This window comes from Guyanagaster necrorhizus (assembly GCF_019112545.1).
Source record: "Guyanagaster necrorhizus MCA 3950 unplaced genomic scaffold BT62scaffold_71, whole genome shotgun sequence".
NCBI lineage: Eukaryota > Fungi > Basidiomycota > Agaricomycetes > Agaricales > Physalacriaceae > Guyanagaster > Guyanagaster necrorhizus.
In genome coordinates this window covers 124162-138173 of record NW_025064950.1, presented here as the reverse complement: position 1 = coordinate 138173, position 14012 = coordinate 124162, and the positions used below count along the sequence as shown (strand labels likewise).

General features: G+C 47.7%; 6 protein-coding genes across 6 annotated transcripts; 1 reads left to right on the top strand and 5 right to left on the bottom strand.

Moving 5' to 3' along the window:
- Positions 1-369: 369 nt before the first annotated feature.
- On the bottom strand, positions 370-1803 carry BT62DRAFT_989545 (Homocysteine S-methyltransferase). Its single transcript, XM_043190166.1, has 3 exons — positions 1633-1803; positions 1432-1577; positions 370-1369 (listed from the first exon to the last, which is right to left on the bottom strand). Exons 1-3 carry the CDS (start codon positions 1690-1692, stop codon positions 406-408), a joined length of 1170 nt encoding a protein of 389 aa, XP_043032975.1. The 5' UTR covers positions 1693-1803; the 3' UTR covers positions 370-405.
- Positions 1804-1964: 161 nt separating this feature from the next.
- BT62DRAFT_938978 (uncharacterized protein) lies at positions 1965-3869 on the bottom strand. The gene is made up of 10 exons (XM_043187632.1): positions 3744-3869; positions 3658-3693; positions 3564-3606; positions 3461-3506; positions 3245-3404; positions 3154-3192; positions 2797-3097; positions 2659-2744; positions 2353-2601; positions 1965-2299 (listed from the first exon to the last, which is right to left on the bottom strand). The coding sequence occupies exons 1-10, from the start codon at positions 3810-3812 to the stop codon at positions 2165-2167; spliced, it is 1164 nt and encodes a 387-aa protein (XP_043032974.1). The 5' UTR covers positions 3813-3869; the 3' UTR covers positions 1965-2164.
- A 671-nt stretch (positions 3870-4540) lies between these two features.
- BT62DRAFT_1057835 (NAD(P)-binding protein) lies at positions 4541-6674 on the bottom strand (the record flags this gene model as incomplete). Its single annotated transcript, XM_043178585.1, has 8 exons — positions 6219-6674; positions 6045-6169; positions 5881-5979; positions 5712-5856; positions 5585-5657; positions 5463-5526; positions 5284-5413; positions 4541-4570 (listed from the first exon to the last, which is right to left on the bottom strand). Exons 1-8 carry the CDS (start codon positions 6234-6236, stop codon positions 4541-4543), a joined length of 684 nt encoding a protein of 227 aa, XP_043032973.1. The 5' UTR covers positions 6237-6674.
- On the top strand, positions 6232-6966 carry BT62DRAFT_938975 (uncharacterized protein). The gene is made up of 3 exons (XM_043187631.1): positions 6232-6433; positions 6527-6660; positions 6712-6966. The coding sequence occupies exons 1-2, from the start codon at positions 6320-6322 to the stop codon at positions 6575-6577; spliced, it is 165 nt and encodes a 54-aa protein (XP_043032972.1). The 5' UTR covers positions 6232-6319; the 3' UTR covers positions 6578-6660; positions 6712-6966.
- Positions 6967-7283: 317 nt separating this feature from the next.
- BT62DRAFT_976861 (uncharacterized protein) lies at positions 7284-11120 on the bottom strand. The gene is made up of 9 exons (XM_043189248.1): positions 10673-11120; positions 10088-10616; positions 9769-10037; positions 9430-9717; positions 9298-9378; positions 9020-9239; positions 8689-8969; positions 7698-8640; positions 7284-7645 (listed from the first exon to the last, which is right to left on the bottom strand). Exons 1-9 carry the CDS (start codon positions 11032-11034, stop codon positions 7445-7447), a joined length of 3174 nt encoding a protein of 1057 aa, XP_043032971.1. The 5' UTR covers positions 11035-11120; the 3' UTR covers positions 7284-7444.
- Positions 11121-11504: 384 nt separating this feature from the next.
- BT62DRAFT_736233 (CBD9-like protein) lies at positions 11505-13977 on the bottom strand. The gene is made up of 12 exons (XM_043182082.1): positions 13585-13977; positions 13532-13534; positions 13311-13347; positions 13214-13256; positions 13122-13161; positions 12907-13066; positions 12815-12853; positions 12385-12754; positions 12246-12331; positions 11946-12191; positions 11814-11886; positions 11505-11682 (listed from the first exon to the last, which is right to left on the bottom strand). The coding sequence occupies exons 1-12, from the start codon at positions 13623-13625 to the stop codon at positions 11669-11671; spliced, it is 1152 nt and encodes a 383-aa protein (XP_043032970.1). The 5' UTR covers positions 13626-13977; the 3' UTR covers positions 11505-11668.
- Between the last annotated feature and the right edge of the window lie 35 nt (positions 13978-14012).

Below are 14012 nucleotides of genomic sequence, written 5' to 3'. Positions count from 1 at the left end.
GCGTGTGATGTGGAATACAGCAACGGACGTTTTCGGTATTTTGGCGCCCCTGGGTTGGGCTGATTGAGGTTGCATCTGCGGTTGGCCAAGGCCAATGTGTCCGAGTCTGACTTGCGCAGCAAACCAGGAATTCCTTCTTCCACGCCCGAAATGCCCGATAACACCTATCGTTCTTGGCAGGCATTGCCAATTCCTCGATGGTTGATGATCCCCGTCGCCGCCGCCCTTGCCCCATGAATTAAAGATCGCAGCAGTCTCTTCCTGGCTTCGTTTCTATATCCCATCATTTTCTTACACAGCGGCGCGTGTGAAAACCTATTGTACTGAACATCGGCCGCTGCCACTGCAGGTACTGTGTTCGGAAGACCAGGACAAATCGTTATATTATAGCCCTCTGAGAAAAATTCAAGGGGTAATCTCTGGTTTCAGTATGGAACATAACCTCTCGACATCTTCGTGATTGGTCCTGCAACATCCACCGACTATTATGCCCCCCCATGGTACTTCACCTTCAATATCTTTCACGATGCACTCCATATTCTGTACCCATTCTTCGCGCTTCTCAATTACAGACCTTGTATCACTCGTCATCCATGTTTGTGTCACTGCATCGTACACGTCGCCTCCGTTTGGATATACTACCAACCAAGGTTTCTGAGGCAGATGAAGCTCCTTCACCGTATTGGTGACCTGGGGTACCAGAGCCCGTACATGCTCCATGGCGGTACAGTTAATTCCAAAACCAGACGGAGCGGGTAGTAAGCCATCGTCCCTCAGCGCCGCAGCAGCAACATCAGCAACCCCGAGTCGCGTTCCTTCTGCTCTTGGTAGAGTTTCGGGATACACTCCATCAGGAAACACGGCTTCTATCCACCACGGTTTTGACTCGAGGCCGAGGCCGTCTTGCGTTATCCGAGCTTCCACCATTCCCATCGCTTTCCTGATAGCCCGTATCTCTCTAACCAAAGGAATCGTCTCAAATGCAAGACAGTCAATTTGGCCCCAGGTTTCCCGATCGCTCAGGAAGACCTCAACGCGCTCGAAATGGAACAAAGCGAGAGCGTCGACGGATGCTTGCTCCTGCTCAGTCTCATCTGGACTGTACGAGTTGAGATTGTCTCCTTCTGTGTACGCCCGAGGTCCATATGGAGGAGGATAGTACCCGTCGAATTCGTGTGCGATACCCAGGCTCGCACCGAATGCGCCCAAAGAAAGACCAATCCGCACGTCGTGTGAGCCTGCAGGACGCGCGCTATCAATGAAGATCTTGCGCGCCTCGTTGGCTAGCTGCACAGATTTACGCATGATCGCGATCGCTTCGTCTTTTTTGTATCCAGATCGATAGAACGTGCTGAACGAAGATTGATACCTGGGAATTTGACGGTCGTGAAGTACGCAATTGGGAGATGCTAATACAGTGGAAAAACTTACGTGGAGGTGAGGATGAGTTGCGCGCCGGCGCGGAGAAAGGCGAGGTGGGCTTGAATCATGACGTCGGGCTGCTCGACGACGGCTCGTGAGGACCATAGAGGTGTATTCGATATATCGACATGAAAGTCATTTTCAAGTGTAGTTCCCTAGAGTCCATCCTTGAGATACTTATTATGTTCATGAGTCAACACAGCGACTCACCAGTCCTCCATCAGATATTACGGGGGTTCGGGGAAAGATTTTGGACAGTAGCGGAGCCATCTAAGGATTCAAAAAGCCAGTTATTTCGTTTTCGTAGCTCTATATATGCTTCAGTCTGTCCAGAAAAAGTTCCGAGCCGTCTGCCAGTAGAGAGTTCCAAGAGAGTTCTAGGTGGCGGCTCATCGAGGCCCAGTTCGCGACAGATCGACAAGCACAGCCACACGGGAGCTCCCGAAGTCAAAAAAAAGGAAATTCGTCAAAAAAAGTCTGCCGCAAAGCATTTTTAGATCTAGGATATAGGTAAATGAAGCCCTCAGTAAAGGTCTCATGCAACAACATTAATCCATAGAATCACGGGGTTAGACTCAAACAAAATGAGTAACGGAAATTGTCTTTGGTAAATGCAGGCAAAACGCGACATAGTAGCAACAGAATCTACAGGTTTATATTCTACATGAGTAGTCCATACGAGAAACCCAAATGGCGACCGACTTTCAGCGCCGAAATCTAAAACATTCCATATCCTCCAAACTCAATCGTGATAGTGCTGTGGAACGAGGTTCATTAGATTCTCGTCCGAGTTGATCCGTTCTTTTCTAGCATTTGCTTCTTGTCTATATTGCTTAGGTAGAAACGCCAACCCGGCCAAGTATAAAACCGGCAACAACTGAATGGCAAGGTTCACCGAGCAGTCTGTATGATTTGAACTGAAAGACGCACCACAACCCATATATACCATACAATGTTCGCACCGTTTGCAACAGTTCCTCGGCCAGTAGTATTAGGCCATTCGCTCACATACCCTGTCCTAACTTGGTAGAATGACAGACCGATGACAATCAATCCAAGGACAGCATGGAAGTAATTTTGGGGCGGACGACCAAGACGTTTCTTGGGCTTTACCCAGTGAATGAAAGCACCTATAGCACATTGCGCCAAGTAAAGGACAAATATACCGGCCCCCCATTTCTGAGGGAATGGTGACGTTAGAAGTGAGAAAGGAGACAGAGATGAAACACAACACACTTGGTGATCGTCGTCGAGATGAGGTACATGCTGTAAACTCACGCCCTGCACGCCCAAGGCAAACCCCACAGTAATGAGAGGTCCCGCTAAAAGCACGTGTTATAAGATGATTGTCGAAACGAGTCTTTGAAGACTTGCCGAGAGCAAATTGAGAAATCCAGTGGCCTGTGTACCATTTTGGAGTAAATGTTCTGAGATATCGGGCAAGTAAAGACCCAAAGGGTAGAAATAGAAGAAAGCCCAGAATGCAAAGGATGGCATGCGCGATAAGCATGCGTTCGTAAGACTCTAGAGGATCACGGGAGGTTATGTTTCCGTTTAGATTCAGGTCGAAACTGCCATAACTAATATGCTCGGCAAGGTCAGCGTCAACGCTAGAGGATCCAGGATTGGTGGATCCAAATCCAAAAATTATTCTTTGCGTCGTAGCATTCGTTGTCTAGGAGCCTCCTTGTCAGTACACACGCGCTAAAAAGGGGGGAGAGTGTAGCATACGTCGACAGTAAATGTGAATGTAGTATTTGATGTCAACGTCTGGAAGAAAATAAATGAAAAGCGATACAAGACGTCTTGTGAAGGTACGTACAGAACTTTCAGCTTCGACGAGGGTTGCGACTCGGTCAGGGCTGCTGTCGACCCGCGGCAGATTATGGCCGTCTCCCAGGCGTTGAGATAACGTTATGGATCCATCGCTGTTGGACCACATGATGACCATTTGCGTGTTGTCCATCTGGCTCCCGAATCCTCTATTTGTCGGCTATAAGCAAACGAAGATCACCATAAGGAATGAACGAAGACATACATGCCCATCCACCCCGCGGTGCGGGAACCCGTGCTCGATAAAGCATCTAAACGTACCCCAATTAGTTGTTACAGGACAGGGCCCCAGGAAGCAAGGGCCGAACATTGCACCGTAGTTTCGTTCACGGTCGCCTTGACACACATGTACTACGGACGACCATTAGTTGGACGGAGGGAAAGTAGGTGGAAGGTATATACTTGGCCGCATCGTGAATCTCCGGTCACCGACGAGGACTATCTTGAATCTCAGTGCGCATGTTGACTGAGACAGGGGAACGACATACGTTTGAAGACTGCACGGCGACAACCAGGCCACAGAGCGTCAGTAACGGTGTAACACGAGGAAGATACATTAGTGCAAGAGTTAAAAAAATGCTGACTTACAGAGTTTATATAGGGATGTCTGGCCACTAACACGTTGCAAAGACAGCGGATCAGGGTCAATCATGCAGTCTTGATCAAACACACTGTCCAATCAGAGGGCTGCAGTAACAAATCCGCAGTAGGAACCACAGTCTTGTTTGTCGGACACCGCCTTCTGCAGGAAGTGGGGAACTTAAACCGAAAAACATCAATGCATCGCTCTGGAAGATAAGAAGTAATACTCAATATGGACAATGAAACCTAAATCCTAAGAGTGAAATGACTGGCTTGGATCCCAACCATTCAAGCTTTCAACTGGCAGTATAGTATTCTTCCTACCTTGCTAGAATTGGAAGCCTAAATCATGCCCAGGGTTTAAAATGAGCCGTCAAGATATAGAAATCTGTACATGTACTGACTTCGGTGATGTAACCTCTTTACTAGGTGTTCATGATATTGTCGCAGTGATGGAAATCTAGACTGATGCCCACAGCACGCCTCATAATGGGCGAAGGGCGCACGGTATATATGCATGCATTTTTGTCACGGTACCTGAAAAGATCACAATTGTCAGTATATATGAGCCGGAATGGAGTGTTATAACCGACCTCCTGGCACTCTGACAACTTCCGCTTATCCCCCGCTTTACATGCAGCAACCTCGTAACCCTTTGCTTCATCACAATCCGTCGCTTCTTGCATCAACTTCACTGGCGTCGTCAAATCCAGCCCTTTGATACGCTCCTGCACTGTCGAACGAGACACGTGCACCCGATTCTTTCCCGCCTACTTACCCATATTTCATTTCCCGACCTCCTATACTTCATACCGCCCATACATATACCTCGTAGTTACTACCACATCCTCAGTCATTTCACCTTTTACTGTGCCGACTGAGTTCTCATAACGTTGTTCTTACTACTTTATGCACACGCTTAGATAGGTGAGCCTGTCTCTGCTGAAAGAGCCAGTGATAATATCTACCTGGTGAAGAACACTCAGTCGGCAAGAAGAACTATTAGAACATCCACAGACTTTTTCGGCGAGAAACACGCAGCGGTAGTAATAGTAGCGTGGCAGTGGTTGCAGCAGATGATACCAGTATCGCTGCTGATCCCGCTCGAAAACGATGTATGGTGCAATCACAGTTAGCACCGACCCATTGGGTCTGAAGACGTTCCTATGATCCTGAGCATCGCTTCACGTCTCGGACGGTAAAGCCACATCTAATAAGTACCACCTACCTGCGACTATAAATCCATGGACCAACAATCACCCCTGGAATCACGCTGTGCCGGCATTGGAGGCAATCACCTTCTGATTCTGCAAGTCTTGAAGCTTCAGGAAGCTATGATGGACGTGAAATAAACACAGGTACACTTTTCGTCAACATGCGTCTGGACCCTTGGAAGGATAGATTGCTTGGTCAAATCCATAAGACAGACGTATTACTATATTGTACTCCAGGCAGTATAGTACCGCTGATACCTTTGCTCGAGTCAGAGGCAAGGAAGACTATGACTTGCGCAATTGTTTCCGGTGCTGCGATCCCTTCGCTCGTAACGGCGTTCATATGAACGTCGAGTACAGGTCTAAATCATGCTCAGGATGATACACATATGAGAGTATATCTGTACTGACTTGATTCTCATACTGGACGCAATATCCATATCATATAAGGTGCTGCCAATATTCGTGGCCACGCCTGATGCGAAAGAGAACGTTATCAGAGGCAATGAATATCAAGCGGCGTGAATATGGACCCCCAGGCATTATGGCGTTGCATCTTATGCCGTCCTCTTTATAGTGCCAGGCGGTATTCGTCGTCGCGCCGACCTAAAGGATAAAACTTCAATCAACGTGGAACTCAAACAAACAAGTCGCACGTACGAGTCCATGTTTACTCGCGGTATAAGCGACACCAGCTGCAGCGCCGCTTATGCCGGCTTTGCTCGCGACATTCACGATTGTTCCGTCGCCCTTCTCTTTCATCACTTTCACTACCTCTCCCATCAACCTAACCAGACCGGTCAAGCTCACTGTAATGACCCGCTCCTACACCCCGTCCTTAAGCGCGTCTACGCCGCCATTATTATCCATGATCCCGGCGTCATTCACGAGTATATCCACCCCACCGGATTCAGGGAGTGCCTCTTTGCTGGCCGCGATAATGGCGGCGGGAGGGTAAGAGGGTCAGCAATATTGCCTTCGTAGAAAGAGAACGTTGGTAAATCCATGTAAACATCATTGGGATGCAGATCAACACCGAGAACTAAGCATCCATCTCCGAGAAGCACTTGGGTGGTGGCGAGCCCAATTCCGCTGGAAGAACTGGTAACGATGGCGACCTGGTGAAAGGTCAGTCATCGAGACGTTCGATTAGAGACAACTACAAACTTTTCCCGCCAGAGACATGATGACAGTGGCAGTCAAAGTAGGCAATCACGGACGATTATGGCTACGATTATATATGGGCTCTGTAATCGTCAAATCCCGGTATGATTTTTTGCCTTATTATTTTGGCAGCGATTATAGTCAAAGGCACAATCCCTTTTGTGATCGTCTACTCCGACTACGCCTATTGCATTTTCCATACTAGCACCATGGATCTACTTGAAATTTTTAAAAAATGGCATGGTGTTAGTGTATGTACCCGGCGTATTGACATGAGCACCCTCATCAATATACATCCGAACTATGCTTACCTGCCTATCCATCGTAACCTTTCTTCCTATTCCTGTTTCAAAAACATTTGAACACAAAGTACACGATAATTGCTTAGCACTCTGGTCGATCGCTCAACGTTCAACGTTCAACGTTGTCGTAAGTTGGCAGACGACTGGAATAAAAACTTGATCAGACCACTGACATTAATTGTTAAAAAACATACGAGTTCTGTTCATGATTCATATACCAACGTAAAACGCACGGTGGTTATTATCACGATGCCATGCAACTAATCCTCGTCTACGGTTCGCCAAGTATTTTCCGAGTCGCAGTTTTGCGCACACATTGTTTAGATTTTCCGAAGTCCAGACTCCAAAATTGCGAGGGTCACAGAAAGGCGTTTGCGCACTTCAAGCAATACCGCCGAATGGGAGGTTCTAGAGGATGTCCACAACCGACATTGGTGAAACTTAAAAAGAGAATCAGGTCCGGAGGTGGCCGTGGATCGGACCGGAAGTTAAGGGGAAATGTATAGCTGACCACGTTTCCGCTGCTTCTCATGCGGCTGTACCATTGATTGCAGACAGAGGGGCCGGCAGTCGAAGGCGCCAGGGTCTGCACGACCTTACCCAACGTTTTCATTCTTGCCCAGCTGTTGAGAGTCAAATGGTCAACTTTGATAATGCAGGAATGCAGAATATTCATGCCTATTGCTGAGCTGCGAGTCGGGATGCAGCACCGTCGCCATCATTTGAGCTGAAAACAGCGTGTACTTTCCTACAAGGCGGGCGTTCAGCGGAAAAGCATTGCAACTAGGGAGTACTTGGCGAAGTGTGGAAGTTTATATCATAATTACACAGTATATAGCAGATAAATTAGCGATAGCAAGTAGAAAGCATGTGGATACAACCAATCAAAGCAAAGAATGCTTTTCGTAAATACCAGTCAATGCAATCTCATTCCATCCTATTAAACTGTGCCGTTTTACTCCAGCTCTTTTGTCGGAATTCATCCGCTTCTAATGCTTTCAAGACTGCATCCTTCAGCGCCGTATCCCCATATTCTCGTAGACGCAGAAGGACCGTGACAAAATGGTAAACCTCGATGGGTGAGGAAATGTTGAATGTTTGAACATTGCGCTCAACGATGTAGACGGTCTAAGATGAGATAAATTAAACATCAGCACTGTAGCAAAATAAAAGAACTTACTTCGGAGTCGCTCGAGCACCAAGCCATAAGTACAGCTCCTTCAACGCCATCTGTCGCCAATGCGAAAACAGCTTGTTTGGTCACTCCCAGACTTGCAAGATACCTGACAGACGCTTCTGCGTACATTTTTGCTTGCACGACGGCCTTCGCGTAAGTCTGCGTAGGCTTCTTGTATTCGGCAACTAAAACGGCCAAGAGAAGCTTAGTGAGCAGCTCCTTGACATCCATCACCACCCCAGGTGGGAATACCATCTTGGGTGCTGATTTGGTCACGGAGCACGTCACCGCAAATGGGTGCATCAAGCCTTCCGCCTTGATTACCGGAGCATTGACTTTCGCATCGGCCTTCTTCGCCTCATCACTGAGTTGTGTTTGAGGGGCGGCTTCCGTCTCTTCCTCGATTGCAACCATTCGAGTGGACATCGACCTCGTTCGGGTTGAAGCAGGTCGAGAGCTGGATTTTTTAGCGTGACGCTTTGCATTCGAAGACGGTTCTTCAGAGACATGGTCATCGCTGGGCTCAACGATGTTATCTGGATTGAGGGCCCGAGCAGCGTTGACAGTTTCGCGGGTTTCTGCAACACGAACAAGGGGCTCCGGGATTTTCCGAACGTGGTCGAGCGGCATTGTCAGGATCGCATCGACAATGCCCAGCTCAGGTTCATCTCCAGCACGCTTTAAAATGGCGCTCCCTGCTGCTGCTGGATTCGCAAAGAGAGCTGAGACGGCGCGTCTATGATTGAAAGCAGCAATAAGAACTTCGTTAGTCTGAAGGAATAAGGTTGGATCGGAGCTGCTGCGAGGAAGCACCATTTGAAAAGCATATGCCATGATGTGTTCCAATTCTTTGGCGAGATCCTTAAATTCTTTGCCATTGAACGGGGCAGACGATTTCGCCAGATCCGAGGCAACATTCCGAGACAGAGAAAGCGCCCTTTCAAATCTGAGAAGAGAGTAAACACAAAACATTCAATCGTTGCAAAGGACTTACACCACTCTTCCGGAGGCCAACTCATGGGAGTCCACAAAGCCAAGATTAAGAAGGATGTCCCACTCATGGCGGGCCTCAGCTTCATTGTGAGATTTACCGCCCTTCTCTTTTGAGTATCCGCCAACAGATGCCCACAAGATAGACGAAAAGCAACCGGAGATGATTTCCCAGAATTTTTGAGGAAGTTCCAAAGTGTTTTCGCCGTCAGGACATTTCCTTGCTTGTAAGAGGAAATGTTCCCGCACACTCTGAACCCGTTTGTCAACGACAGGCAGTCCATGCTACTATGGTTAAGTGATACGAAGTATAGGTAGCCACGAAATACACTTACCTCAGCGATAGGTGGCTTCATATACTGGGTCATTTTGTCATAAAATCCGAGCATCTCATTGATTTCCGAAGCGTCAACGTCCTTCGAAACAGTAAGACCGAGGTTAGAATCTGTGTTCAGGTGTACATTGGTCAAACTGATGATTTTGCGGTCGTGTGCATAGCTTGAGAAAGAAAGCTTTGCAGAAGGGGATATGCCAGCCAAGGACTTCGCACCTAACCTGGTGGGAACGGGATATCAGAACGGGTAGTTTAAAGCAACCAAAATAGAAGGCCTACGCTGAACAAGACAAGGCATCTGCGCTCTTCGAACGCTTACCAGTCTTTCCATTATTAGAAGAATCACCATCCGACGTTGTTCTGAAAAAGAGTTAGAGGAAATCGAATGAAGCATGAGCAGTCTAGATTCACTGTTGTCGTCCACGTTCTTCAGGCTGAGCTGACGCTTTATCTGACGAGGTCTTCAAACCCGTAGCTCCTAGGGAAGGCTCGCGAGGATATGTGACATCGATATCGGGTAAAAATGGTGTAGGCTCCGCTGGAGGAGGTTCGCGTTTGCTGTCTGCAGACATCGAGCGCCTCGGACGGCCAGACGTAGCCTTCGACGAGGCCCGCGTAATAGGCTTTTTGGAGTCAACCATGTTGTATGAACAGCAGTGAGTTGATGAAGGATCGGAAGGTGCTGTGTGGTCGGCGTCACTGTTTAAATAGATGAGGGACAACGTTAAGGCCAAATGAAGTGACTCCCACCATCTTTCCACCGTATTTCGCCAACAAACAATCCTTTGTTCCCATTGTTCTTCTTCGGAACCGGAATCGTCATCATCGATAGTATCTGATCTCCACGGAAGTCGTTTGAACGTCGGAGCTCCGCATTGGGCAACGATTCCCTCGACATGCGCCCGGAGGCCGATGATGAATTGTGCAAATTTGAGAACACTAACAGCATCAGTGAGGTCGTACACTCCTAATGAAGGGTCTATACACGTCCCATCTGCATGCGCAAAATGAATTGCGGGCTATTCAAATTTATTCAGTGGCGCTAATGAGTCAGGAGAAGCTGACACACTAGATCAGGGTCCACGCATACATTGTCAAGCCAACCGAAGACCACCCGGCCTATGAACCCTGTTTTCGACAGAATAATTCCAATAACAGGCCCAGCAATTCCCCAAGTAGAACGCTGATAAACAACACCGCTCATTAGGCTGAAAATGTCGTCTTCATCCGTGACACAAAGGTACGGGAGAACAACAGAGTTCGGGTGTCGCCAGTAGGCGAGGATGTGGGCATCAAGGGGAACGTAAGATGACTGGGCAGACGTCGGATCCGTTGAAGCCTCCGTGCGTTCATAGCTGGTGTCACTATCGGAGGATGATTCGTCATCATAGGAAGTTTCAGAGTCGTATTCTTCCTGCGATGGTTCGTTTGAGCGTTCCGCTTTCATGATAGAAACGTGCCCCGAAGCTTCATCGTCTACAATTGGCCTCGGCCGTTGAATATCTTCAACGATATGAGATATTAGCAATGAAGCATGTCCATCCACCGTCCTATTCGAGGAATGTGATAATCGTGGTCGAACGAATGTAGCATCTTGCCTGCCAAAGTATTTCGTTAGGAAATAGATCAATTGATTCCATTCAAACGCACCCACATTATATATGATTTATCATAGCACATAAATGAAAGCGAACGTATAAGAAGGGACCAGAATGGTATCGTTGACTGTCTAGAATCATCCTTCGAACCGCCGGCGAGAACTTTGAGCGCGCCAACAGTCGAAAGCAGTAGATCCAAAATATCTAGTACTTCCGAGGAGGAATCTGTGAGATGTTCTGGTGAACATTCTAGGATACTTTCGAGTTCCTCGAGTAACGGAGACGCTCGAGAAGAGACAGGTGGGTATGGGCCATTGGCAAGTCGTGATGGGATTGGAGAGTCAAGTAAGCACGCCAAATGCTGTATTTCAGTGGGCCATTCTGCAGCGCGCGAGACATTGAAATTCAGGGAAGACATATCACAGTCAGTGGTATAATCCTTCGTGGTGGGGCGTCGTTGAAAGAGGAAGACGACGGTCGTCGTGCCGTTCAGTGGCAATGGAGCAAGTTCAACTTTACGATTCGGACCTGTAACCGAACATCTCACGTGATCGGGTCCCTTTTCACTCTTGTGTGCCTTTTTCTGTTGACCTGCGCTTACGGATATCTTGTTATTCATAATGCATTTCCATGTAGTTTGAGGTATGTGGTATTCCCTGTACAGGTAATTCACCGGTGTTCACGCAATTCCCGGCACGGAAATACCTGGATTTTGGGGTTGTAGCGTATGATATCGTGCACTGATTTACATCGTCTTCAGCTCATTTCTGCACCAGCGCGATCATCGTATTAGAATTGTAAAATACGATAGAAAGTCGGAAACGTTGATGGTGCTCCCACCGCGGCCATCCGAGACTCTACCAACTGTACATACTGTACTAGTTCTGACTGGTACACATAGTTCGTCTTGTACATAGTAACCTTCGATCGGGACAGGGGAATCTACTGATAAACACAACATATATAAAAATTCCAAATAATACGCTAGGAAAATACAAAGAAACCGCTATCGCGGCTTGAATGCGTGGAAGCGGGAAGCCGAAGATCTGTGATCATTTGTACCTGCCTAAGAAAAAACACGTAAGAAAAACCGACGGGTAAGTAGGAAAGAAAAACAGGTATCATAGCATCAGTTACGGTATCGATGTTGCACATCTGACATATCGAATTCATATTCAAGTAAACGATTTTCCCTACCTTTTGCTGCTGCTTCTTGTCTATATTGTTTTGGAAGGAACGCTAGCCCGGCAAAGTACAACAAAGGTACCACCTGATTTGGAACGGCAGATATGAATCATACTGATAAATGAATCACAAGGAACATACCACCACCCAGATGTACCAAACAATGTCAGCACCTTTAGCTATATCACCGCGTCCGGTGGCACTTGGCCATTCAGTTTTATATCCCGTCCGAACTTGATAGAACGCCAAGGCAATGATGAACAGCCCAAAGACAGCGTGGAAGTAATTTTGCAGTGGCCGACCAGCGGGCCTCTTGGGCTTAACCCAATGAATGAACGCGCCTAAAGCGCATTGGACCCAGTATATCACAAATATGGCCACGCCCCATTGCTATGAAGATTGTATGTCAAAACATTGAAACGGATCATCGACAACGAGGCATACCTTGTGATTATCATCTAAGTGAAGTGCACCGGCAGAAGTCACGCTCTGTACCCCAAGGGCAAATCCAATAATGATTAGAGAACCAGCTAAAGTGGAAGATCTTAGAAGAGAGGTAGAAGGCAATTATGATTCAACTTACAGATTGCAAACTGGGATATCCAATGTCCGGTGTACCACTTCGGCGTAAATGTTCTAACATACCGCGCAAGTAATGATCCGAAGGGAAGGAAAAACAAGAAACCGACGACACAGAGGATGGCGTGGGCTACAATCATGCGCTGGTACGGCAGCAATGGGATACTAATTGGCCGGGTTCCCGAACTACTAGTCCCAGATGTGCTTCCCGAGGATGATGCAGAACCAGTAGACGTCGCAGACAAAGTTCCCGCCAAGTTTAATTGAAAGGTACCATCGTCAAAATGTTGCTGAATAGTAGCGCTCGCACTAGAAGATCCAGGATTGGTACTTCCGATAGCGTAGATGACATTTTGAGTCGTGTCACCATTCGCCTAGAAGAGGAAGAAATAGATAAGCGGGTTCGGCAAAGATTGAGGAGGAACACGACCAACATCGACGGTAAAGGCGAATTTGGTTTCTGACCCCGAAGTCTGGAAGAACGTGATTTACTTAACAGCGAACAGGGTCTGTGGACGGCGCTTACAGTGCTGGCGCTCTCCGCCAAGGTTGCGACCTGGGCGGGATTACTAACTACCTGGGGCATTGTATGACCGCTAGCCTCCCGTTGGGACACCGTTATGGTTCCATCGGTGTTGGACCACATGATGACCATTGGGGAGCCTGACATTTGCGTACCAAACCCCCTGATAATAACGATGTCGATGAGATGGCTACAAACTCAACACACAGGAGACTTACATTCCCATCCATCCAACGGTTTCCGTACTGGATAGAACATCTGTGGAACAACAATTATTCTCACGTAACAATGATGAAAAGAAAGATCCAACATTGTATGGAGGTTCCGTTCACCGTGGCTTCGACACACATGGCCTGAAAGGTCATACTTAGGAGAAGCGGAGAGCCTCTAGACAAAAAGACACTTACAGTACCGCATTGTGAGTCTCCGGTTACAGACGACTGTCTAGCCTCAAGTTTCTGACAAGCATCTCAGCGACGAGCGCGATCGAAGTAAAGAAAAAGGCACATTTTGAGGTATAGCAACTGCTGCACCAACTAAGGTGAGCAGGAGAGCAATAGGAGGGAAATGCATGAGTACGGACCCACATTATGTGCCACATTATATACGGCGCATCAGATTGACTGACGTGCTGTCATCGGTCAGATCGGTTTATATACATTCATGATCGAACGACCTTACTACAAATTATCTCCTTCTGCTGTCGTGTTGGTAGATATCATCACCGAAACGGATGAAGAGGCGAATGTCGCCTATCCCACCGTTTCACCAAATACTGATCCGCAGCAGTTCCCTTCCCACACAGGCATACAAAAACATGCTACTAGTATCAATCTACTCGGCGCCATAGAAAGGCAGTGAGAGTCATATGCTTTACCAACGCTTCTGCTTGCCGCGACTCCCGAATGTATCTCCCATCCCAGATACGTTGTTTCTTTCTGACTCTAAACGATCGATGAGTGAGGGCGGACGTCGTGGTTGCTGTCGATCCGTCCCCACAGAGCTCGCCGATTCCATCTTGGCGGCACCTTTAATACTGTAGCCACCTTCGGGAGGACCATCAACATCCATGCTGTTATCTGGTGGTCGCTGCTGCGGAGTGCGGCCAG

Bases quoted from the DNA above. Each gene is read 5' to 3' on its own strand.
- BT62DRAFT_989545 (XM_043190166.1), bottom strand. From the start codon at position 1,692: ATGGCTCCGCTACTGTCCAAAATCTTTCCCCGAACCCCCGTAATATCT. The intron at 1,578-1,632 runs GTGAGTCGCTGT...GATGGACTCTAG, and splicing joins TAATATCTGATGGAGGACTG to GGAACTACACTTGAAAATGA. The intron at 1,370-1,431 runs GTAAGTTTTTCC...TCAAATTCCCAG, and splicing joins CAACTCATCCTCACCTCCAC to GTATCAATCTTCGTTCAGCA.
- BT62DRAFT_938978 (XM_043187632.1), bottom strand. From the start codon at position 3,812: ATGTATCTTCCTCGTGTTACACCGTTACTGACGCTCTGTGGCCTGGTT. The intron at 3,193-3,244 runs GTACGTACCTTC...ATTTTCTTCCAG, and splicing joins TCGTCGAAGCTGAAAGTTCT to ACGTTGACATCAAATACTAC. The intron at 3,098-3,153 runs GTATGCTACACT...GGAGGCTCCTAG, and splicing joins CATTCACATTTACTGTCGAC to ACAACGAATGCTACGACGCA.
- BT62DRAFT_938975 (XM_043187631.1), top strand. From the start codon at position 6,320: ATGATTTTTTGCCTTATTATTTTGGCAGCGATTATAGTCAAAGGCACA. The intron at 6,434-6,526 runs CTTGAAATTTTT...AACTATGCTTAC, and splicing joins ATACTAGCACCATGGATCTA to CTGCCTATCCATCGTAACCT.
- BT62DRAFT_976861 (XM_043189248.1), bottom strand. From the start codon at position 11,034: ATGTCTTCCCTGAATTTCAATGTCTCGCGCGCTGCAGAATGGCCCACT. The intron at 10,038-10,087 runs GTGTGTCAGCTT...AAATTTGAATAG, and splicing joins TATGCGTGGACCCTGATCTA to CCCGCAATTCATTTTGCGCA. The intron at 9,379-9,429 runs GTGAATCTAGAC...ACTCTTTTTCAG, and splicing joins GAAGAACGTGGACGACAACA to AACAACGTCGGATGGTGATT.
- BT62DRAFT_736233 (XM_043182082.1), bottom strand. From the start codon at position 13,625: ATGATATCTACCAACACGACAGCAGAAGGAGATAATTTGTA. The intron at 12,755-12,814 runs GTTGGTCGTGTT...TTCCTCTTCTAG, and splicing joins AATTCGCCTTTACCGTCGAT to GCGAATGGTGACACGACTCA. The intron at 12,332-12,384 runs GTAAGTTGAATC...CTTCCACTTTAG, and splicing joins GATATCCCAGTTTGCAATCT to CTGGTTCTCTAATCATTATT.